The 25,097-nt window shown below is 40.8% G+C and overlaps 1 protein-coding gene across 1 annotated transcript; it reads left to right on the top strand.

The window, feature by feature from the left end:
* Positions 1 to 1,434: 1,434 nt before the first annotated feature.
* On the top strand, positions 1,435 to 24,203 carry ranbp2 (RAN binding protein 2). The gene is made up of 29 exons (XM_082509022.1): positions 1,435 to 1,656; positions 4,190 to 4,257; positions 4,346 to 4,457; positions 5,734 to 5,886; positions 6,167 to 6,397; positions 6,556 to 6,689; positions 7,164 to 7,359; positions 7,598 to 7,738; positions 7,849 to 8,008; positions 8,128 to 8,309; positions 8,655 to 8,851; positions 9,360 to 9,483; positions 10,047 to 10,208; positions 10,349 to 10,486; positions 10,782 to 10,913; positions 11,064 to 11,291; positions 11,393 to 11,476; positions 11,620 to 11,761; positions 11,893 to 11,987; positions 12,080 to 16,535; positions 18,951 to 19,127; positions 19,966 to 20,052; positions 20,245 to 20,420; positions 20,606 to 20,846; positions 21,608 to 21,694; positions 21,806 to 21,960; positions 22,057 to 22,330; positions 22,513 to 22,868; positions 23,119 to 24,203. The coding sequence occupies exons 1-29, from the start codon at positions 1,585 to 1,587 to the stop codon at positions 23,422 to 23,424; spliced, it is 9,066 nt and encodes a 3,021-aa protein (XP_082365148.1). The 5' UTR covers positions 1,435 to 1,584; the 3' UTR covers positions 23,425 to 24,203.
* Positions 24,204 to 25,097: the final 894 nt, after the last annotated feature.

Genomic DNA, 25,097 nt, shown 5'->3' with positions numbered 1-25,097 from the left:
AGAATAAATATTTATTACTAGAATTATGCTGTAAGTTTATACAATGACAATCATGCAGAGTATAAAACTTTTGGGAATAAAGTTAAAGATAAAAAAAATACAGGAAGATTAATCAGTGTACAATATCAACTAAAGAAAGGCAACATCCAAGATGATACATACTTACAGACAAAAGAACATCAGTTTTATTAATACATATCTTCAGAGTACACCAGCTGGAGTATTTTCATTTATATTCTACCTCCTTTTGCCTTCAGCACTGCCCTAATTCTCTGTGGCATGAATTCAATAAAGTTCTGGAAACATTTCTGTGAGATTTTGGTTCATGTTGAAATGATGGTTTACATTTTCAATAAATAAGAGATTACTGGTTTGATCGCAGGAGAAAACAAAAAATCTACCAAATCAAATATGTAGAATTACCTGCTGTGGTGGCCTTTTTACAAGCTGCTGAGTAGTACTGGCATGATAGCATCACGCAGATCCTGCAGATTTGTTCTCCTGTTCCAACACATCCCAAACGCGCTCTATTAGATTGAGATCTGGTGACTGTGGACGCCATTTGAGTGCAGTGAATTCACTGTCATGTTTGAGAAGGAGACAAGGAGAGTCATGCTACTGAAAGCAACCATCAGAAGAGAGGTGCATGGACATGATTAGCAACAATACTTAAGACTGCTGCATTTCAGCAATACTGAGTTGGTACAAAAGGGCCCCAAGTGTGCCTATAATTACCATTACAGCATCACAAGAATCGGAATCTTTTTTATAGTTGTTGTGCAATGAAACATTGAAGACTTTTCTTTTTCTGACTATTGTTAGTCAATCTTAGATGTGGTTATGTGTAAAAATCCTAGTAGATAATCAGTTTCTGAAATCATACTCAGTTGACTCCATCTGGCACCAACAACCAGTCACCCAAATCACTTCTCCATTCTGATGCTCAGTTCATAATGGGTGATGAATGTGTGTGTAGCTGATAAAGTTCAAATGGGCATTGCATATCACAGCTTTTCCTCGACAACTGCTACTCATTCACATGTGCAGAGGTTTTGATGAGAACACTTTGGAATAAAACAGGTGACTAAAAAGTGTTCTTAAATACAAAATACTTGACTGAAGCTTAACAACAGAAACAGACAGGAAAAATCTGCAAAGGTATCAGCCTATACAAATGGACATGATATAGCATGATTTGTTTAAGTTAATAGTATTGGTTACACATATACATGGTTTAAATATCTGTTTGTTTAATTTAATTTATGTAACAAAAGTTAGCCAAAATATTTAGCAAATTAAGGATTAAGGCTTAATTGTTGGAGAAATGAGGATTTTCAGGTATTTGTAACAGAACCCTTCAAACTGAAATGCGTCAGTCTGCGTCAAACTGAATTCTTGTTCTCATTGGTTAAGAAGTCACGTGACAGCTGCCGTTTGACGGCATTGAGACTGCGCAATACCATCATGGGGAGTTTACGTCAGGCGAGCTGATGTTCGCGTCAGTTTTGTTTTAAATATTTAGTGAATTTCTGGTTTTCTATGTATCACATTCAGCCGCTGTAGAAGCCCCTGACCTTGGAAGCTATGCGGCGAAGTAAGGCTGAAGTGGACCGTTACGTTTCCTCTGTGCAGAGTTCCTCTCCCTCACTCAAAGAGGTAAGTTAAGCCCGCCGAGGCTAACGTTAGCATGCTGCTGCCATCATGTCAGATCAGCCGGTATGAGGTACGACCTGTTCACATGTTCAATGAGCACTCGTTGCTTTTTTGATTATGATGACGGTATTTCGGTTGACTCATATATCGTTCTCTGTATAACCCCCGTCCCCCGGATAGTCTTAAAGACTATAGCTAACCGGCCGGCGTGATGACGCCCCGTCGTGTCCTCCCCTTTATACTCGGGAAAATGCGCGGCATGGGATCCCTTGAACAGCGCCAGCTAATCAGCTATGCTAGTTAGCCACGACAGCGAGACAAAGCTAGTTGGATAGGGTGTGCAAGTTTCATTTCTCTGGAAAAGCGAGGTTTCGGTTCAGACAACAATTAAAAATGCTCGTTGCTTCATTGTATCAGGAGCAGCAAGCCTAACTTTGTTCAAAAACTGGTGGTTTTAGCATAATTGCAAACAGACTTGTCTGTTAATCAGGCACAGTTCCAACGTTTCTTGATTTGTTTTCGTTCTTTTTAAGTATTGTTTATTCGTTTATTTATTTGGATCGGATGTGACGGGGGAAACTGCTGCACCCACAGAAAATCAGAATATTTAATGAGAAATAAATGCAGTGTAAGAAAACATTGAATGCATCAGAATTCGGGCTTATCAACAGTCTGAAAGTGGCTTAACTAATAGTGATTAGTTCGAAAGTGTACTGAAATGACAAAGAATACAGAAATATATGCTAGTGTTATTATGAGATCTTGATCATTTGTTTTGTAGATATCTTTTTAATGTTGCAGCTGAAAATGTTGGTTTAATTGCTTATACATATCTACACCTACACCATGGCAGCATAATATGCTAGTCGATCAGTCAATTACTTGAGTAAATGTGGTGCTATGTGGTCAGTGGTCCTAACCATGCTCTCAAGTTGCTTTACCTAGTCAGGGTTTTGTTTTTGCGTAATTCCAACGATATTTTGGTCTTACATCAAAGTAAAGTCATCAGGATTGTGTTGTTTTTGTTTTTTTTTATTGATGTAGTGTGTGTGGTTTAATGTACTCAAGCTTAGAATACACTTTGTGTGCTTAAGATCAAAAGTAATTTAAAAAAATGCACGGACCTCTAGAATAGAATAAACCTTTATTATCCCACGAATGACAAATTTGGGTGTTACAGCTCCTAGAGCAAGGGGAATATAAAGTATAAAAGGAAGACAGTGGTCCTATATACATAAGCAACTGAAGTTCGTGTATATACATGTAACAATGTATAGAAAAAGTAAAAAGTTAGGCCACCCGTTGTGCTTACATGCATAGTCACCCTCCCAGAGGCTTGTTTTCAGTCAGGAGAAACCTTGGTATTGTAAGATTAACAGTCTAGCCCAATGGTATTTGTAGAGTTGCACCAGTAAAGCCAAAAATGTAGTTTTGTTTGACAATAGATTCGCACTACTACACATACTTGTGCATTTTGTTGTGTACAGTAGTGTGTGTAGTCTGGAGACATTTGCCTGAAGAATTAAATCACAAGATTGGGTGTTATGCTGTTCAGAGCTTAAACCTGTATTCTTATCAGCAAAATGCATTCCTAAACAAACATACAGAAATTAAATGTTTTTGTGATTTGTAAGTAAAATGTAATTATGAAGGACTTTTTAAGACGGGAATCTATTTTTAAAAAGTGCGTTACAGGAAATTTAAAAATACATCAGACAAAAACAACGTATTGCACAAGAGCATTACCCAATTGCCTGTCTAAATAGATGAATTTTCAGCTTTTTATTTTTTATTATAAAGAAGCATCATAGTGCGTAGAGGGAGAGGTAAACTGTTCCACAGTTTTGACGCTAAGGTTTGGATTGCGTGATCCCTCTTTGTTTTGAAATGGGTCTGTGGAATAGCCAGAAGAGCACTATCTACTATCAACTTATTCTACGTTGTTCACCTGACACTGAAAAAGTCAGTGATAATAGTTGTAGTGTGGTGGGTAGGAGAAGCTAGCAGTAAATCTGACAATGGGTAATGCTGTAATCACGATGGCTAAGATGTTACTAACTTTAGCCCCTGGGAGGAATAATTTCCCAAAACTACATTTTAGTTAATTCCTCAGGATAAAAGATGTTTTGGTTTGTTGTTTTTTTTGTTTTTTTTTCCTTTTTGTGGGGGTGGGGTGTGTAAATACCACAAAGCTGATCACTTGATCAAAACTAGATAATGAACAAAAATATCTTTCACTATTCTGATGTATTCCCACTTCACAAACTACTTGAACCATCTATAAAAAATTATGGATGGGCATGATTTAACTAGGCATTGGCAGCTCCATCTGCAGGATTTTTTTTTTTTTGTATGGCTAAAAATGGGCCTTTGAGTTTGGGTATAGTTACTAAGCAGGTACTGAGTACTGGTGAGTATTTAAATCCCAGTAAGCCAGATAACTCTTCAGGACATGTGTAATTGCATCTTCTCACTATCATAACAAGATGAATCCATTTCCTCATCCTGGTCCACATATTTTTTTTTCTCTCCACAGAAGCCAGTCAAAGGGTTTTTATTTGCTAAATTGTACTTTGAAGCAAAGGAATATGATCTTGCAAAAAGGTAAGCATGTGAGCCTCTCCATTGTTTTGACCCAATGCTTGTGTGTCGCTATATTGTTTGTAATTCCTGTCTTTCATGCTTTTCCTAGGCATGTGTCAGACTATCTCAAGGTCCAGGAGAGGGATCCTAAAGCACACAAGTTCCTTGGACAGCTCTACGAGAGAGAGGGAGACATCAACAAAGCAGTTGGATGTTACAAGGTAAAAATAACATCTTAGTGGAAGCATTTCTCCCTTTAAAAGTGTGTCAGAATGTGGTTTAAGAAATCATAAGATTCAGGTATGAAATGAGGAAATATTGTTTAAATGACAAAATGATGAACAGCTTCCACAAACCCCGTATTTGCTGTCAGTTGCAAGCTTTGATTTTCAGATTCAGCTTCCTTTTGTTTGAGAAATCAGAAAGATGATTGACCTAAAATTCCTCCAATTGTCTATGTACATAAGTGAATATGTGTGTGGGTTTAAAAACTGCTCTGTAAGTGCTGTCGGTGCAACTGCTGATTCATGCTCACACCAATTTAAATGGACCAACCAAACTCGTATATTTACCTGGACACGAAAGGGAAATTACCCACATGCACTTTGAATAAATTTGGTTAGTTGTGATGAATGCATATAAAAAAAAAAAGTTAAAAATAAGTATCCTCTTTGTTACTATGGGTAATTTCCCACAGCAAACAACAAGGCTTTAGATGTGATTTCTGTCTGCCTTTTGGTGTATGATTCTTTTCCTTTTTTTTTTTTTTTTTTTTTTTTTTTAATATAAAATGCACTGGGTAGTCTATCAAACTGAATGCTAAATGCTCTTTGTTGTTTTACTTTTTAAAAGATGAATCACCAAGCTCTCTGACATTCAGGAATCAATAATCAGCTTCCCAAAGGCACTGTTAGGGTTTTATTGCTATAGCATCAAATCTAGAAGATGAATGATGACAGAAAATTGAGAAAAATAAACTGTGATTTATTTGCTCTCCCTTCTTGTAGCAGTAACTTTTAAGAACATTAAACTCACCTTGAGGGAGTTTTTTACTGATTCATTTGCACCTGAACACTAAAACTGATGTGTACTGTAATGAAGCTGGTTCTCAGTTAATGAGCTGAAACAAAGTGATTCAGAGTCGGTGCTGAGACTCATCAAAACACTATCAGCTATATAATTGCTGTACATTTCCAATCTTTTTAAATGCACTCAAGCTGTGCTCTGTCCACCTGTGGGAAGTGAAAATGGCCCACTTAAAACAGTTTTTTTTTTATTTTTTATGCACAGTTGGCTGACTGTAGTGCAACCTGTTTCTTGGACGTAAACGGCTCCAGTTGCTGCTGTAATAAAGAAATTAATAATCAGCACAGTGTGAGAAAGAAGAGGAGGTGATGAGTTTTTAATTCGTAAAGCAGGGAGAGAGAAAAAACTGGCAGAGCTTTTGATGCATATGTTCAGCTTCAGACTAAATGTTTTTCTTCGCTTCTATTGCAGCGGTCGGTGGATTTGAATCCAGCCCAGAAAGACCTGGTGCTGAAGGTTGCAGAGCTGCTTGTCAGTAAGCAGGAGTGTGACAGCAGGGCAGAGTTTTGGGTGGAGAAAGCTGCAAAGCTGCTACCAGGAAACCCGGCAGTTTTCAACCTTAAGGTGAAGCTCCTCCTTTCTTCTTTAGCTCCAGTAACATTCACTAAACATTGCCTTTGTCAGCTGTGAAGTCATTTGATCCCACTATTTTAGGTTGTTTAACAAACTGTTGTCTAGTTCCCAGCCTGATCCGTCCATCACTTTGCTTAATATTCTTAAATTAAAATGAGTGGGAGTTTTAATGTCATTTAGGTTTACAGTCGAAGAAGAGGGTACAACTTAATTAAAAGTAGAAAGAATGCCACACTGAATGTCTTCTGTTCATTGCCACTGCTGCTTTTAGGAGCGCCTGTTGAGTCGTCAGGGTCAGCAGGGTTGGAACCAGTTGTTCGACCTCCTTCAGACCGAGCTGGCAGCGCGGCCGGCTGACGCCCACGTGAACGTGAAGTTGGTTCAGCTGTTCCGTCAGGATGGCCGGCTGGAAGAGGCTGTTAAACACTGCCTGGCTGCTGAGAAAAGAGCCATGCTGTGCAACAGTCTGGACTGGTACACTGAGGTGGTGTGCACACTGCAGGTTAGTATGGACTTTGCACTAGTGTCCTGCTAAATTAAAGTGTACCTGAATAGGCGGGACCAGTATGCTTTAAGTACTTCTATTTTGGGCCTTATACTCATCCTCCCACCTTTATAAGTGCATAAACTTTTCTAAAGAATGGATGACCTGTGTTTCAGGAGTACCTGGCTCAGCTCAGCAATGAGAAGATGAGTCGATGTATTCGGAGAGAGCTGTTGTTGGCCCACTGCAGCCTGCTGAGAATCACACTATCTGAAAGCAGCGTGCAGCCAAGTGTAGATGCACTTAAAGAGTAAGTTGGGTCCTGGATTGTTCAAGAGAACTGGACTAAAATCTGGGGCCTTTTTTTTTGTTTTGTTTTTTAAATTAAGGAGTAATTTACAACCTAATCTCTCCCGTGTATTCTGGTGACCACGTGTCCTTGTAGTAAAGTTTTAAAAAAACAAAGTTATATGGTTAAAAGTTAACATTCAGATTCTTTTCCTCAAACATTACTGATGTCAGAAAACCTTGCCAACCTCATAAAATGTAATTGAATCACATTAAGTTCTGGTCTTTAGTAAAAGTTCAGTCTGTTTAGGTGTAACAGGTTGTTTGCACCTGATCTACAGGTAAGAGAAGCAAATAAGTCTCAAGCTTTGACTATTTACAAGTCAAAAAGGCTAATTGTTGCAGCTGTTTCAACAAAGGCTAACATTGTTGTTGTTAGTTGTGTTTTTAGCATTCCAACTTTTTTGTAAACTGTTCATCTGCATTGTGCTTGTAGGTTTGACCAAGCTATGCAGGAAGTGAGCAGCGTTGCAGGCCGCAGTGCAGACGAGCTCCTTGAGGTGTTTGTGGAGATGAGAGGGCACCTCTACCTGCATGCAGGCACGCTGCTGCTTAAGCTGGCTCAGGATCGCCAACAAACCTGGAGGGCTGTTCGTGACCTGGCTGCACTGTGCTACTTACTGGCATATCAGGTAGTGAGACACCAAATGAGCAGATTCATTTACTTATGTTGTTGTTACTTTAAATATATTCCAGTAGTTGTACCATCGTGCAACTGTGCTGTCCCTTTTACCTTTTTTTTGCCTGACTTGCAAAGGGTAAAGGACTTAACAGTTCTATAAACTTGTTCAGGACCTAGTCGTGGTCTTTCAGTGAACGCTTTGCAGTTTTGTTTTTGTTTGTTTTAATTAAAGTTTGTTTTTCCTCCAGGTCCCCAGACCAAAGACAAAAGTGACCAAAAGAGATCAGACCGCCCCACAGTTTCTGGAGCTGCTGGCGAATGACCGACAGAGCCAGGCCGGCCACATGTTGTTCAATCTGAGTACAGATTCATCTGCCTTGATCAGTGAGGTCTGACCTTGGTTATATGTGATTTCACATGATTCTCACTGAAGTGTTCTTATGTCAACATGAACATCAATCATTCGTGCGTCAGTGTTTAATTATTTTTCTCTTGGTAGGTGGTGGAAGCTTTCGGGAACCGGATTGGTCAGGACTCCCTGTTTGACCTCCTGCGGGGTCCGCAGGCCTCTGCTGGATTATCTTTTATCGCCAATGATGACATTCATTCCCTTACTGCCATGGCTCCAGAGCTCTCTCAAATGGCCAAATGGGACACTGGTACGAACCAGTTAGCTACCTGAATACTAAAAAAAACTGTTTTGTTTGTTTGTTTTCCCCTGAAATTAAAGAAGCATTTAGTAGTAAGTAGTATAATAACTTTGCTGCTTTCTCTTTAGGCTCCATCTTGCTCCACAGTGGTCAGTTGCAACATCTGAGCTGGTTGGGACTCCAGTGGAACCTTCTGGACCAAAGACCACCGCTGCGGGAATGGCTACAGCAGCTCTTTCCTCGGCTTACGCTGGAAACCTCTAAACTAGATACCAATGCGCCAGAGTCAATCTGCCTGCTGGACCTAGAGGTAAGGTGGTGCTGCTCCTGCTCTGTGTGTACTGGTCTAACATACTCTGTAAACCTCCTCCTGGCCAAAGCACAGAAAAATGTATGAATAGATAAAAGGTTTTACTTGAGAGAAAATCTGGATCTTGGACTTCTGGAGTTTTTCTGTTGCATTTTGGTTCATTTTCATGAACTTATGTTGGCACTTTATTACAGCAGGCTGTGCAAAAGTCTTAGGAGACAAAATTAAGTAAAATGAAACTTCAACAAGCCAACAGCACTGCTTTTAATTTATAAACACAGTTTTGTTCTGGTATTTCTTTCAGTATTAAAGTTTTTTTTTTTCTCTTGTGTTTGCTCCATCAAGGTGTTTCTATATGGTGTGGTGTTCTGTAGCCACTGTCAGCTTCAGAGGACGGCAAAGATCAATGCTGGAGTCAATCAGTCACAACAACAGCTCTTTGAGCCTCGTTGCCTCCCTCTTCCTCTCCTCCGCCTCTTGACCACTGACAGACAGAGGGAGTGGTGGGATGCCATCTACAGCCTCATTCACAAGCGAGCAGCGTGAGTTCTAGTGCTGTCGAGAGCCAAATGGAAAAACATCCAGAACTATTGCATAAGCAAAAGGGATATGATTGGTTATGTTGTGTTTACTTAAACTGATTTAAACACTATTTTGAGGATCTCTCCCGATTTGAATCTAGTTTGTTTCAAATTAGTGTTGTCTTGTTCCTGTATGTTTAGCTCTGTGATTTATATAATTGCATAACAACTCTCTATTCTGGTTTTCAAATTGTTTTTTGATGGATTTAGCCATTTATTTTCCTCAGTATTTTCCCAAAATGGTTCAAATCAGTGGTCACTATCTGTAGTCTGTTTTAAATCTTAGAAAACTGTACTTAACAGGGCTAAACTCATTAAAAATACATTTCTAAAACCTCATTTCATTTCAATAAGCGATATGAACCTATCAAAACAGTACATTAACATTTAACTGCAATTAATTTATAGTCCCATTATTGGCTATGTTCATATATTCAGTGTTTTTGATGTGTGGCCTTTTGCTTTGCAGACCTGGTGTGTCAGGAAAGCTACGAATGATTGTGCAGCATGGGCTGAGCACATTGAGAGCTGGAGAAAAACATGGGCTTCAACCAGCACTGGTCATCCACTGGGCTCAGTGTCTTAGCCAGACGGTACAGAAACACACACAGATGCATACACTGTTTGCTTAAACTCAGTGAGTTGCAGGATGGTAAAGTGATTAAAATTCTAATGTATCTCTTTTTGAATGCTTTTTTATAAAATAAGGCATTTAGAAAGTCCCTTGTACCTTTGTACCCCTTGTATTGTAGCTTCTAATGGGAAAACCAGCATATTCTGACTGTGCTGCATTAATGTCATCAACTTCCTTTATTTAATACTTACTTTATTAGTAAGTAAGTCCATATGCTTTAAAAAGACAGCAGTCATCTACCGTCACAAGCTGCACTGACAGTTAAAAGCATGTAGGTAACTCAGAGCTCTCTCGGCTTTCACACCTGCTCCTTTCTGTCACTCAGTCTGCAGCTGCTAAACAGAATTAAGTGCAAGATGTCCAAACAGCCACATGTGCCACTTCTTTGGCTGCGTGTCTGCTGGATTTAAAACCACTAAGAAATGAGTTGTGACAAAAGGCTTCTGTGTACCATTCTGCTCCTGTGCCAGACTCAATTTCTGTGTGTTTTTTTTTTTTGTTTGTTTGTTTTTTAATAACCAGGGGGATGGAGTGAACTCCTACTATGACCAGAAGGAGTACATTGGCCGCAGTGTCCACTACTGGAAAGTTGCCCTTCCACTGCTGGAGAAGATCAAAAACAGACGCAGTATACCAGAACCTCTTGACCCTCTCTTTATACACTTTCCCTCCAAAGATATTCAGGTTAATAATGTTCTCATTTCTTTTTGCATCCAAGTAGTTGTCATGTTTAGCCTCAGGTTTAGTCCCTAAAGACCTTGACACTTTCAGCTATACCTGAAAATCAGTCTGTTTACCTCTCTGTTTAATGATCTTCCTTTCAGATTTCTTCTGTGAAAAGTTATGAAGAGGAAGCAAGGATAGCATATGCAGTTCTTCTTGACATTGAAGGGAAAACCGAGGAGGCCATTTCTACCTTGGAAAGTATCAATAACATGTCCTCCATATGGCATTTAGCTCAGGTAAGCATAAAAAATATATACCTGGATTTATTGTTCACACCACAAGAAGCACTTGGGTACTATGGTTTTTGTTTGGTTTTGGGGTTTTTTGTTGTTTTTTTTTTTTGTTTTTTTTAAAGACACATTTGTGTCCAAGTCTCTCTTAAAAACAAAAAATTAAAAAAACAGATTTTCATATAGTCCACTGTTATGTGGTTTCAGATGTTTCAAGTTAGTGGTTCTAACACTTGTAGAGGTGTTATATTCTAGAGTGTATAGTGATTTATTTTTTATTTATTTATTTATTTTTTGGCAGATATATCAGCGGCTGTCAGAAGAGGCCAGCAATGGTGTTGAGGAGACTCAAGACAGGTGCATCATGTTCTTGAGAAAGTTCAGGGCATACCTGTCAAAGATCTACAGCGCCAATGCAGATGACATTGAAAAGGTAAGTCCCAATTTGGAAGAATCAAAAAACAAAAACTATAAATTTGTACGACTGATGTTTAACTTGTGACACTTTATTTTGTTTTGTTTGTTTGTTTTTTGCTAAAGTAGAAGCAGTGTGAAATTAAAGTCAAAACTTTTTCTTTCCCAGCTGCCTGTCTCTATGGAGGAAGTTGTGGACCTCCTAAATGATGTGAACCAGCAGCTGGGGGAGAACGGGGAGGTCATGGATGAAGAGGATGAGAAGGAAGAGGGGGGCCTAAGAGGACCAGCCCACTCCAGCCCTGCTCATCTTGGCGAAACTAGTGCAACCATATCCCACATTAAGTTCTCCACTCCCTCTCCAAACAAAAGCATTGTTTCTCCTTCAAAAAGACTGGTAGGTCCATGTTGTTATTTATTTAAATGACTCAGTTTTTGTGTTTTTAGTCAAACACAAAAATCAATTACCTTTATAATTCATTCACATCCTTTCTTTAGATTTCTCCCAAAACACAACCTCATTGGGTGGAGGACCAGAAGAGTCTCCTTCAGATGTTGTGTCAGCAAGTAGAAGCCCTTAAGGTCAGAATTCATTTTTAAGATAATATTTTGTAACATTGTCCCTTGTTTTTAAACTGTGATCACTGTTACTTGTTGTGTTACTTTCAGTTGGGATTAAATCAATACATTTCAGATTGAGTTCACATGATGCTCCTGTTTTACAGAATGAGGTTCATGATCTGAGACACAACTCATCAGGCACTACAGTTTCTCCTCATCATAAAATGTATGGCGAGACTTACGGGGCTGAGGGCCTGCAGGAACCATTTACCCCGGTTCAGTCCTATCATGGAGCCCCCCTAACAGGTCAGTATGATACGCGGATCTGAAACATGATTAATTTTATATTTAAACACAAGATTTAATTTACCAAAGCAGTTTAGTGACATAAAACATTTTTGCATGTCTTTTTTCTTTTCTTTCTTTCTTTTTTTAAGTTGCCACCACAGGCCCCTCTGTGTACTACAATCAGTCACAAGCATACAACTCTCAGTATCTCTTGCGCACAGCAGCAAATGTAACCCCCACCAAGGTAATCATCATTTTAATGCTGAACAAGCTTTAATGCTTTAAAAAAAAAAAAAAAAGGAGTTTGTTAAGTTTATTTTTACTCTCTTTACACAGACCCCAATGTATGGCGTAAACCGCATGCCACCTCAGCACAATATGTATGCCTACCAGCAGCCCACGCATACACCTCCACTGCAGACAGCCCCAGCCTGCATCTACCCTCCTCAAGAACAAGTCTTTGGTGCACCTCTACGGTTTGAATCACCAGCCACAAGTCTTCTTTCACCCTATGGTGAAGATTTTTATGGCCAGAGTGTTACCCAACAAACCAGTAACCCTACCTTACCTGAACCTGGCTATTTCACCAAGCCACCTGTAGTCCCAGTTCAACAACCAAAGAACATTGAGGGAAAGCCCATGGACTTTGGAAAGCTCTCCTTCAGCCAGCAGGCACCCACTGAAGTGCCCAGAGTGCCTAGTTTTGGTACAGGTGTAACTGCCCAGTCAACACCCTCGCCTGCTTTTAAATTCAACTCCAATTTTAAATCCAATGATGGTGATTTTACATTCTCAGCTTCTCAAAATAAGCACAGTGAAAGTTTGCTTGGCCTTCTCACATCAGACATTCCCAGTAAAACAGACACCGTTCCAGAGAAACCACAAACTCAGGAGCAGCCCACCACCCAAACGGGCATCTTCACCTTTGGAAACAAAAATGTTACCAGCTTTTCATTTGTTGATTCTGCACAGAGCACAGCTGCTGGAGGCCTGTTTGGGAAGGTGGATCAACCATTTCAATTTGGGGACATGTCCAAGCCAGCGTTTGGAATGTCAAAGCCTACAGCAGAGCAGGAACGGGCAGGGGAGAGTGACAATGATAGTACTCATGCTGAGGAGGATGAAGATGGGCCTCACTTTGAACCTATTGTCCCTCTTCCCGATAAGGTAGATGTGAAAACGGGTGAGGAAGAAGAGGAAGAGATTTTCTGCACCAGGGCAAAATTGTATCGATTTGACACGGAGACAAAAGAGTGGAAGGAACGGGGCATCGGCAATGTTAAAATCTTAAAACACAGCACTAAAGGCAAGGTCCGCCTCTTAATGAGAAGGGAACAGGTCCTTAAGATCTGTGCAAATCACTACATAACACCAGATATGTTGCTGAAACCAAATGCCGGCTCTGATAAATCTTGGGTATGGAATGCTATTGATTATGCAGATGAGGAGCCTAAACCTGAACAGCTGGCCATCCGTTTCAAAACTGTAGATGAGGCAGCACTTTTCAAAGCCAAGTTTGAGGAAGCCCAGAAGATTGTACTCAAATCACTTGACAAGACAAATCAACAGGAGAGGAAAGATTCTGAATCGATTGCAGCCCAGTTTGCACTGAAAGAAGGAGAATGGGAATGCTCTGTGTGCTGTGTAAGAAATAAACCCACAGATGTACGGTGTGTATCCTGTCAAAGCCCTAATCCCAACGCCTCTTCAAAGCCAGACATTCAGGCTGCTGGGGAAGTTAAACCTAGTTCTTTTACATTCAAATTTGGCACTGATTCAGCAAAACCAAGTAGTTCTGGCTCCACATTTACTGGATTTGGTGGTTTTGGATCTTCTGAAGCCTCTTCATTCACATTCGGTCTCAGCTCCTCAAAATCTGCAGACACTGGTTCCAGTACATTTGGTGGCTTTGGAGCCCTACTTACCAGCAAACCAGGGCAGTGGGACTGTGAATCATGTTCTATAAAAAATGAGGCCAATGTAGACAGTTGTGTTTCTTGCAAAGCTCCTAAACCCTCGGCTAAAACAGCTGCCGCAGCACAAGCTGCACCAGCTGCTGGTGCACCTGCAGCACAACCCGTTCTGTCCAGTGTTGACTCTGCTGGGGTTGCTGCCAAGTTTAGTAAGAAGCCTGGACAGTGGGATTGTGATGTGTGTGAAGTAAGAAATGAAGCCTCTGCTGGTAAATGTGTATCCTGTGGAAGTCCAAACCCTGCTGCTAAGCCAACAGAGGGGGCTTCATTAGGGTCAAATCTTCCAACAGTGTCGGGACCACAAGCAAAGAAAGATGGACAATGGGATTGCAATGCCTGTCTGGTCAGAAATGATGCATCAGCTGCTGAATGTGTTTCCTGCAAAGCTCCAAATGAGAATGCATCTTTAGCAGCTAGATTTGGTAAGAAGGATGGAGAATGGGACTGCGACACTTGTCTCGTGAGAAACGAAGCCTCTGCTGATAAATGTGTGTCCTGTCAGACCCTAAATCCTAACGCTAAAAGCACAAGCAGCACTAGTTCCTCATCGTCGTCCTCAAAATTTACCTTTGGAACAAAGAGTCCGTCAAGTCAGCCTGTTGGAACTGGATTTACAATACCTTTTGTAAGTGGGGGCACCTTTCAGTTTGGTCAGAGCAAAGATAAAAGCTCACCTGCTTCTTTCAAATTTGAAGCTCCCCAGACTGGATCTAGCACAATCAGTTCGTCAAGCTTCTCTTTTTCAATGCCCATTGGGCCTGGTGGCTTCAAGTTTGGTGTTCAAGACCCTCCAAAAGAATCCCCTTCAAATGATAATCAGACTCAAACTGGGTCAGCCTCCAGTATGCTCAAAAGTATAGCTGACAAGCACAAGGAGAAAGAAACTGTTTCTACACCCTCAGTAGAGCAAACGGAGGAAGAACAAAATCCATTAATATCTGGAAAAGCAAATGCGTTCAGTTTTGCAGACTTGGCTAAATCTGCTGGAGGAAACTTTCAGTTTGGCACGAAAGATCCAGAATTCAAAGGTTTCTCTGGAGCTGGTGAGCAGTTGTTCACATCATTCCAAGCAACCCCCACCAAGACAGAAGCCTCAAATGAACTGGAGGATGATGATATGTATAAAACAGAGGAAAATGATGACATCCAGTTTGAACCAGTGATCCAGATGCCTGAGAAGGTGGACCTGGTAACTGGGGAGGAGGATGAACAGGTTCTTTACTCTCAGCGTGTCAAACTGTTTAGATTTGATGTGGGTACCAGTCAATGGAAAGAGCGTGGTGTGGGAGTTCTCAAATTCCTGAAAAACACTACAAATGGTCGGCTAAGGGTGCTGATGAGAAGAGAACAAGTTCTCAAGGTTTGTGCCAACCACTGGATCACCACCACCATGAACCTTAAACCCCTGGCAGGCTCAGACAAAGCCTGGATTTGGTTGGCCAATGACTTCTCTGATGGAGATGCTAAACTCGAACAGTTAGCTGCCAAGTTTAAAAGCCCTGAGTTTGCTCAGGAGTTTAAGGAAAAGTTTGAAGAGTGTCAGAGACTTCTCTTGGACATCCCTTTACAAACCCCCCACAAGCTGGTTGACACAGGTAGAACAGCACACCTCATTCAGAAGGCAGAGGAAATGAAGTCTGGTTTGAAAGACCTGAAATCATTTTTGACTGACGAGAAAACAAAGATAAAAGACAATGACACACAGGGAGATATTGCAACAGCTGGTGACATTTCAAGCCTTGTAATCAAGCCCCAAGGTGACACCACCGGCCCTACCTTGGAGTGGGACAACTACGACCTCAGAGAAGATGCTTTAGATGACACGGCTGACTTGTCGGTCTATGCCTCCCCTCTTGCCAGCAGCCCCCTGAGAAAGAACCTATTCCGCTTCGGGGAATCCACTGGTGGGTTCAGCTTTAGCTTTCAACCTGGCATCAGCCCCTCAAAGTCTCCTGCTAAGCTCAACCAGAGCTTGGGTACTGATGACGAGCAGGATGTCACCCAGGATGAAGAGCGGGACGGCCAGTACTTTGAACCTGTGGTCCCCTTGCCAGATTTGGTGGAGACTTCTACAGGAGAGGAAAATGAGCAGGTGGTCTTCAGTCACAGAGCCAAACTATATCGCTATGATAAAGAGTCAAAACAATGGAAGGAGAGAGGAATTGGAGACCTGAAGATCTTGCAGAATTATAACGATAAACGAGCGAGGTTGGTAATGAGAAGGGATCAGGTGCTGAAGATCTGTGCCAACCACTGGATTAGTCCAATCATGAAGCTGGAACCTATGAAGGGTGCAGAGAAGGCCTGGGTCTGGAGTGCTTTGGACTTTGCTGAGGAAGGAGAGGGCAAGCTTGAGCAGCTGGCTGTGAGATTCAAGCTGCAAGAAACCGCAAATACATTCAAACAAGTCTTTGAGGAAGCCAATGTTGCTCAGGGAAAAAAAGAACTCATGACTCCAGCGACATCTAGAGTGGTTCCACCACAAGACAGTGGAACACCAGGATCTGCAAAGACCACTCCAGCTGTATGTGGCAAAGCAGCCATTGCCGTTCTTGAAGAGACGACTAAGGAACGTACTGAGCTTCCTGCAGACACTGGATCAAGTGCATCTGCATCACACAGTCCTGTCAATCCCGGAAAGACTGTGGTGTCTCCCCCAAAGTTTGTTTTTGGCACTGATACCCTTCAGAAGATTTTTGGCACTCCTAAATCTCATTCTGAACCCGAGCAATCTACAGCATCTGGTTTGAAAGCCAACGGCTCTGGTTATACTGCCAAGACTTCACTTCAAGTTCCTGCATTCAAAATCCCAGAGAAAGGTAAGAATAAAAAAGGGGCGTCTGAATTATATTTGCATTACTTTTGAATGATTGTCTCAACGGTTTCAGTTCATTTCATTTTTACCCGATCGTCCTATTTCATCTGCATCTCACTGCTTCATCATTGCCCACACCTTTCATTTTTAACTGGAACACAACGTGTATTTCCTCCGTCGACATGCTCCCCTTTTATATTTGTTTTGCAACATGCACATTTAGTGGAAATTTTAGAGACAAAACATGACTATACTGCACATATTTTACATATCCATAGGGTTAATAACACTGTTATCAAATCAGTCATTGCACAGCTACAGTATTTCACATTTTTCAGTCAATTTTGGCATTTTCTGATTATGACACCAGCCTCACAATTAGTCTCTCTTCACTCAACAACCCACCATCCTTTAGGGCTGGATTTTAGGCTTTTCAAAGATAACCCAATGGCTTTTTGGACCAGCTCATCAACCACCCAATTTGAAACCCCAGGTACTCTAATCACTGCAGTGTGTGTTAACACTTCTCAGCTGTCACGTGACTGGCCCTTACTACTACAAAGAAATAACCTGGATGCACGGAGTGGAGGAAAAAAAAAAAGCAAAACAGTCAAGCTAATGTGTTGCATGCCAAGTGTGTGAAGGTTTCAGTTTTTATTATTCAGTAATTTTAATTGTAGTTCTTTAAGTAGCACTTGTGTCACAAGATTAAATAGTTTTGCACTGAAGTAATGCAAAAAAGCAGAAAATATTTAATCTGATTTCATCTGAATCATCATGGAAATGGTGTTTAAAGCACTGAAATATTTAAGGAAAAAAATTAAACTTGGAATTAAATGTAACAATCTTTTCATATGAGTGTCATTTTCATAGTGTGGCTTGCAGTTTTGTTTATATTAGCTGAAAGTAGATGAAAGATAGAGGTAGCCCCTGTGTCTAAAGGGTGAAGCTGAAATGTAACTGCCTTAAATGTGGTCAATCATTGACCAGGAGGGGGCAACTATTCTGGTTGCGGAAAGAATTTGGATTGCGTAGACCTGAATGGGGAAAATTACAACTACTCCCTTGATCTATGACATCAGTAAGTAATTTCTTGAAGATCTCAGTCGCTAGTTTTTAGCCTCATTGAACATCATGTTTCATATATTCAATCTAGAAATTGGTCTATGTTACCGGGTGTCAAAACAGGAACAGACCAGCAGCTTTCGGTGACCAAGTGTCAGTGAAGTATAGGCACTTGTACAAATTGTGTGAGTTGGTATAAAAGATGGACGGTTTCTTAAAAGCAACTTCAACACAGAACATTACAGATTTCTATTTAGTGGCCACCAGGGGGCGCCCAGTAGTTTCAGAATGATTTGGGGTTGAATAGAAAATCACTTTCCTGATGCCTTTATGGGCTCAGTTGCTAGTATCAGATTATACTAATTACAACATTAAGTCAATTTTGGAGCAGGGTTAACCACAATTAAAGAGCTGTCAACCACAAATTGTTGACCAGTGAGCATTCAGGTTTGCAGCGAGATCAAATCCTTGTTTTGTCACATTCAGCTTTAAAACACCTAGATGATGAAAGTCCTCAGCTCGAGGCTTTAACAAATAAGTGGCATCATGGCTAGATCCACACTTCTCAACTTGGAGAGAAGTGTGGACCTCAACTCGAAGCTTTACAAACTGGTCAGTGACTTCATGGTGGCTACATCCATCTCTTATAGACAATCTGTACAAAAGTGAAACACGTAGGTTCTTTGATTTGACTTGGCAAAAAACAAATGTTCACTTATATTTATATTATTGTTTCATATGAGTCTTCAGTCTGGATTGAAGGTCTTACACTGCGCTTTATTTCATGTCCTGTATATACCAGAGAGGCTGAATTAAAGAGTACAGCGATGCCACAATTGTAGTGTGGGGCAGTTAGACTAGCACCAGAAAGGTCTTCTGAAAGGTGAGCTGAGAGCAAAGGGCGTTGCTTTAGAGAGGAATGTACTGTGCAAACGTCCCATGTGCCATTTTTAGTGCTGGGTCTGTAGCAACAGCATGGAATGTAATTCCTCATCTGGTTTGATTTCTCGCAGTGAAACTCTAATCAGCAAAGGCTAATTAGAGTTAAAGCTCAGGTATTTATCCTGTTTAATGTTACGATACCATGTGTCCAAGAGTAAGTGGTGTAAACGAGACCATGCAGAAATCCTCTGCTTATAAAACATGTCTCACTGTTGTAAATCAAATGCATGATGTTCTGTTTTGCTGTGCATGATTTTGTGTGTGTGTGTGTGTGCGTGTGTGTGTGTGTGTGTGTGTGTGTGTAATTAACACCTGTGGTTGCAAAGGCTTTTAATTTTTACATTTTGGCCTGTCTTCCAACAGTTCTTTCCCAGCCTGACTTGTTTACTCCTATCATATCCATCTATCATAGGATCCCCTCAGGCAGAGGGAAGCAGTGCTAGGTCTGATGAGGATTCGGAGGTGGAGATTGTGTACGTCAGGGAACCCACAGCTGAGCAGGCAGCTTTAGCTAGGAAGCTCCAGCTGCCCATCACCTTCTTCTGCTACAAGAATGAACCAGGCTACATCAGTGATGACGAAACTGACGGTGAGACCCAAGATATGGAACGAGGGTTTGTTAAAGTGAACATCAGTGGTTGTACATATGACATATGACTCGCTGAAATAAATCTGCTTATTTGTGAATCGTTAACATTCCCAGGAGACGATGTAAGAAAGTGAGAATGCTAAAGTTTTGGACAGAAATGGATACCAGTGTTTAAAATAACAATATAGCACATAGATGCTATATAGACATTTTTTGTTAGCTTTTCAGTTTTTATTCCTTTCTTTTGAACCCCAAAAAATGTATCCAGTGCAAAAATGAATGTGACGCCAAAGGGCTGCTGGCACTGGTAAATGTCACCTTATTTGACAGTTTTGAGAAATAAGGGTGGTATAAGAGATGTACATGACTCTTTTTAATAATTGGTCATTTATTTTGAATATTTGAACTGCTCCCACATATGATGTAATGAGTTATTAGAGCCAGAAGGTAGCAGTAGTGCACGGTATTTCTTTATAAGGATATACATCTGTCCTGACATAAATATCAAAGTGGAACCTTAACCTTAATTAAAACATGTTATTTGGAGTGAATTTTTATTTAAATTTTATTATTTGAAACTGTAATTTCTGCTTTTATAAGACAAACTAGTAACTGTCCCATTCAGAAAGCTAAGAAAGGACTTATTGGACTTTTTGTTTGTTTGTTTGGGAGGGGGGGGTTCTCCTTTGACATCAAAGTTCAGTAATGCCTCTTTGGTTTTAAATCTGAGAATACAAAATTGCCTTTAATCTTTAATTCATTATGGGTTGAAGTCTGAACAAACACTATAATTTTCTTTGCAAACATAATTAAAGGAAACATTTGTTTTAAACTTCAGATGAAGACTACGAATCAGCAGTGAAGGCCTTGAATGGAAAGCTCTACCCTGATACTCCTGAGAAGAACACTGCAGCTTGTGGTGATGGTATGTAGTCTAAACCCTGTTACATGTTATTATAACCAACTCATTTTTCAAAAGACAATTGGTTTGGTTTAATTCTGCTACTATGTTAAAGGGTTTTATGTCGATCTGTTATAGCCATACAGCCCAAAATTTGTGTACCTTAATAAATGTTATGTTGATTTTGAGCCTAAACTTGCTGTTTGCTGCATTCAGAGTCAGACTGTCAGGTGGTGTGGGAAAAGAAGCCAACACCAGAGGAGGAGAAAAAAGCCAAAAGCCTCCAGCTTCCACCCACCTTCTTCTGTGGCCTGAGCACCACAGACAGCGACCCGGACCAGGATAAGCCTGAGGACTTTGAGACAGAAGTCCGCAAAGTACATGAAGTCCTGGTAATGGCTCCGAATTTACATAGATAATTCTGATTATACAAGCAGAAAACTCAACTTTTGTTTTTTAAAAAACAAACAAATGTTAACTTTTTAAATTAATTATTTTACTCTGTCAGTAATACTCAGAGGCATCTTAAGATGGGTATTAATTTGGAACATGTTATTAATTTGGAAATGTGTATCAGGTTGCTCAGTTAGACAAATCTAACGAAGCCTCCAGCAGTCCTGCTGTGACCCCTGAAATGCCAGCATCAGGGCCATCATCCAGCAGAGCAGAGGCTGCCGACAGCACATCTACAGCAGACAAACAGACCACAGCAACTCCAAGCAGCAGCTCTCCCATTGACCTCTCAACTAAGAAGAGTGTCGAGCTGGAGTCCAACACTGAGAGTAAACCTGCATCTTTGACTGCTACAACAAGTCGAGGTAAAAAAGTGTGAAAAACGGCATAAGTATTTTCAAATGAAACATAACTCTCCATCTTCAGCCACATACTTTATGGGTTTTCGCTCCAACTTTTAACTTTAATTTGAAATGTTATGAAATTTTTTTTATAAAATGTTAAAATGAGGAGCTAGTTTGGATGATAAATATTGAATACATTTTTGCACAGACAGAATTTCAGCTGAGGGTTTCTTTTATACTCAGAATGTTTCTGGGAAGTTATTAAGATAAGATAAGACTTTATTGATCCCACAACGGGGAAATTTTTGCGTCACCTCAGCTCAGGTACAGATATATGAAGGAAATACAAAAATACAATTAAGTACAATCAATGAAAAAAAGTAAGATAATACACTATATACAATGGTAGCATACACACTATGTGATTATGGATATAGTTGGAAATACGGAGGACATAAACTATATAGCTTGGAAGGTCATGGAAGGTCCATTATACATGAAGTGGTGACCGTGGATATTCAGTGTCCAGTGACTTATGACATCGTGATTGAGGAGTTATAGAGTCTAACTGCTGTTGGGATGAATGATCTGGGAAAGCGCTCCTTCCTGCAGCGAGGGTGTTTCAGTCTCTGACTAAAGGAGCTGCTCAGCCCACTCACATACTCATGCAGTGGGTGATGTGGGTTGTTCATGATGGATGTCAGCTTTACTAACATCAACCACCTCCACAGACTTATTATGAAGTACGGAAGTATTTAATGTCTTTGTTGTTCTGGCTGCAGACCTCTCCACCTTTGGCTTCAATGCATCTGGCTTCTCTTTTGCTGAGTTGGCCAAAAATACAGATGGATTTGCATTCGGATCAAAAGGTTGGCTTTAACATTAAACATTTTCTTCAGTTGTTTATCTGGACTGTTGTTTTGTTTCACTGCTAATTATTTTAATTTTCCCTCTTAAAAAAAAAAAAAAAAAAATTGTAGATGCTAATTTCTCATGGGCAAATGCTGGAGCAACAGTGTTTGGATCTGCAGTGACCTCTCAGCCTAAAACCAATGCTGATGAGGGGGGAAGTGATGAAGAAGAAGCTCCTAAAAATGTGGACATTCACTTTGAGCCCATAGTATCTCTGCCCGAGGTACATAAATGTGCTAAGCCCTAACATTTTAGTACAATTAGTAAACTTGTATTTATTTTCCATAAAATTGTATTTATCACTGTATTTATCACTCAGGTGGAGACAAAGTCTGGAGAGGAGGACGAGGAGATCCTGTTCAAGGAGCGCGCCAAACTGTATCGATGGGACCGGGATATCGGCCAGTGGAAGGAGCGCGGCATCGGTGACATCAAGATCCTCTTCCACCCAACCAAACATTTCTACCGAATCCTGATGAGAAGAGAACAGGTGCTGCGGGTTTGCGCCAACCACAACATCTCAGAGGCGATGGAGCTCAAACCCATGAACGCCTCAGCGAACGCACTGATCTGGACTGCCACTGATTACTCAGGTATACATACAGCATTGATGTGATGTTGTATTGTGCTGCGTTGTGTGATTTGTCTGTAAATACTCACTAATAATCATTCATCTTGGATTTTTAAACCACTTGCATGTGTTTATTTCTTAAGGCAACATGGGGATTATTTTTCACCTGCTCTCTTTCTCCTCGCCCCCTTTTTGATTATCTAGATGGCGAAGGTGTGATTGAGCAGCTGGCGGCCAAGTTCAAAACCCCTGAAATAGCCGAATCCTTCAAAAAGACCTTCTGCGAGTGTCAGAACCGGATGGGCCAAATTGATGGTGATGCTTCGTCTCTGTGCTCGCCACAGATGTCCAGAATTCAGGAGCACTCCAGAGACACTAACCCACAGGTGTTCCTCAAGCTGGCAGCTGATGGCCAACCTCTGGGCACAATCACTATAGAGCTGTTCTCCCATATTGTACCCAAAACTGCAGAGAACTTCAGAGCTCTCTGCACTGGTGAGAAAGGCTTCGGGCTGCGGGACTCCATCTTCCACAGGATCATACCAGATTTCATGTGTCAGGTGAGGAAAGATCAGGGTTTGGACTTTCAAGATCAGATGAATGTAAAACTTGTTTGATTACAACAAAGTGGAATTTACTCTGGGTTGACAGAAATACACCCTGGTTGCTGTTTGTAATCATAGCACAGCTCTGTAGTTTGATGTATGAAGTATTTTATTGATGCCATGACAAATCAGTCCTGTTGTTTAAAAGAAAACTCTCAGGAGAAAATCTCTAGCATCACTAACAAGTGCTCCATTGGTCTTTCAGGGTGGTGACATCACCAAGAATAACGGCACAGGAGGCAAGTCCATTTACGGCGACAAGTTTGAGGATGAGAACTTTGATGTCCGGCACACAGGCCCGGGCATCCTGTCGATGGCAAATCGCGGACGCGACACCAACAACTCGCAGTTCTTCATAACCCTGAAGAAAGCCGAACACCTGGACTTCAAACATGTGGCTTTTGGCTGGGTTCGGGATGGCATGGATGTGGTGCAGCAGATGGGAGAGCTGGGCTCAAAGGCAGGCCCTCCAACAAAGAAGATCATCATCACAGACTGCGGACAGCTGTAGCGTTTTAATGTTAAGATGAAGCTTTACGGCTTGGTTTAGGTTATTAAGTTAAGATCAGCTGAGACTCTGGATGAGAGCAGTGTGTGCAGTACTAACATTCCTGCTAAAACGGAATCTTTAGTCACGAGGCACCGATCACAGGGCTGCTGGTTAAGTTGTTCGTCACAGAAACTTGTCCACAGTAGCCTTGAATTAGATATTCTTTCACTGTCCTGACATATTCACGAAAACAGAAGCGAGTTGGTAAAGGAGTGGAGGCTTTTGGAACAAATGTTGTAAACTTTTGTACTTGCGTCTTTATCATCTGTCAATAAATTCTCATTTGTATTTTGTGTGTATAAATGTACATGGACTATTTTTTTTCTTTCTTTTTCTAAATGTTTGTTCCTCCTTTTTGTCTTGCATGTGCTCTGTTTCAATGCAGTTGTTCCCTCCATGAGCTCCACTCTGGTATTTTTTTTTTCTCCCCTTTTTGAACAAGTCTTAAGCCACTGCTCCCCTGCCTTTTCCTCCAAATGCTGCCTCCATGTACTTTTAACTGTTGGGTGCCCACAGGATTTTTTTCTGTTTCAATGGATTCCACAATGCAGGTAATTGGACTTCATATGTGCCCATGCAACCTGAAGTAATCTCACTTTGTTGTGGCTCAATGATAATCTGGTTTGAATTTTACGAAGGGGATCCATTTCATGTATAGTTTGAGAGAAATAAAGGCTGAAATGGTGCCACTTGTACCAAAATATGCTTATTATTAAACAATAAAGTTGCTTTACGAATAATCGATGGTTTTATGGCTTGTCCTTGTTGACTTAATTTTGCTCTGATACAGTTTGCAGGTTCACTCTGGGTATTTTTAGACTTCTATCGACTTTATTTCACCACTTAAAAGATTTTGCATTCAGGTATTTAATGTGACAACGTGGATGAGCATCAAACTATTTGGAAACTGGAAACTTGCACTCTTTCTTTCCATTACCAATGGTATTTTTAATTCAGAGCTTAAAGTAAGATAACCTTAAAGCGAGTAGTTGCATTAAGTTGTCTACAGCAGGGGTGGGCAACTCCAGGCCTCGAGGGTCTGTGTCCCTTCAGGTTTTAGATGTCATTGAACCAACGCAGCTGATTTAAATGGCTAAATTAGCTCCTCACCATGTCCTGAAGTTCTCCAGAGGCCTGGTAACGAACTAATGTGATTCAGGTGTGTTGACCCAAGGTGAGATCTAAAACCTGCAGGACTCGGGGCCTGGAATTGTCTACAGCCTGTATATAAAAGATCCACTCTAGACTCAATGGTTGAGTGTTGAGTTAAGCCATAAAGCTATTCAGATAATTGCAGCATTAAAAAGAAGTTTGGGCATTTTTGTAATCTGTCATGCACAAAACAAAGCCCCAGTGACACAGGCCTAGAGACAAGCAACCCCCCTGAAAACTATGGTTGTAGTTTGCTGCCAATTGCTAGTTAAAACTGGCTGCAACAAATATGGTACTACACCAAAAACCTCCTTGTAATTCCTCAGGTTGGTGTCTTTCATGCAAGCTACACCAGGAACTGCTAACAACCAAAGAAATCTAAAGGCTTTTGCTGCAGCACCCCTTAATTTTCCCCAGGAACAACTTGTAAACTGGTCAGGGAACACACATCTTTCCCCAGCAACTAATGACTCCTGGGGGCG

Source organism: Aulonocara stuartgranti (assembly GCF_965226115.1).
Source record: "Aulonocara stuartgranti genome assembly, chromosome: 16".
NCBI lineage: Eukaryota > Metazoa > Chordata > Actinopteri > Cichliformes > Cichlidae > Aulonocara > Aulonocara stuartgranti.
Note: the sequence above shows the minus strand (reverse complement) of the source record. Positions and strands in the feature narration are given on the sequence as shown.

What these genes read in the sequence shown, in the direction of transcription:
- ranbp2 (XM_082509022.1), top strand. Translation starts at nt 1,585, where the DNA reads ATGCGGCGAAGTAAGGCTGAAGTGGACCGTTACGTTTCCTCTGTGCAG. An exon ending in ATGCAGATGACATTGAAAAG is followed by an intron (nt 10,914 to 11,063) that starts GTAAGTCCCAAT and finishes TTTCTTTCCCAG; the next exon opens with CTGCCTGTCTCTATGGAGGA. An exon ending in CCATAGTATCTCTGCCCGAG is followed by an intron (nt 21,961 to 22,056) that starts GTACATAAATGT and finishes TTTATCACTCAG; the next exon opens with GTGGAGACAAAGTCTGGAGA.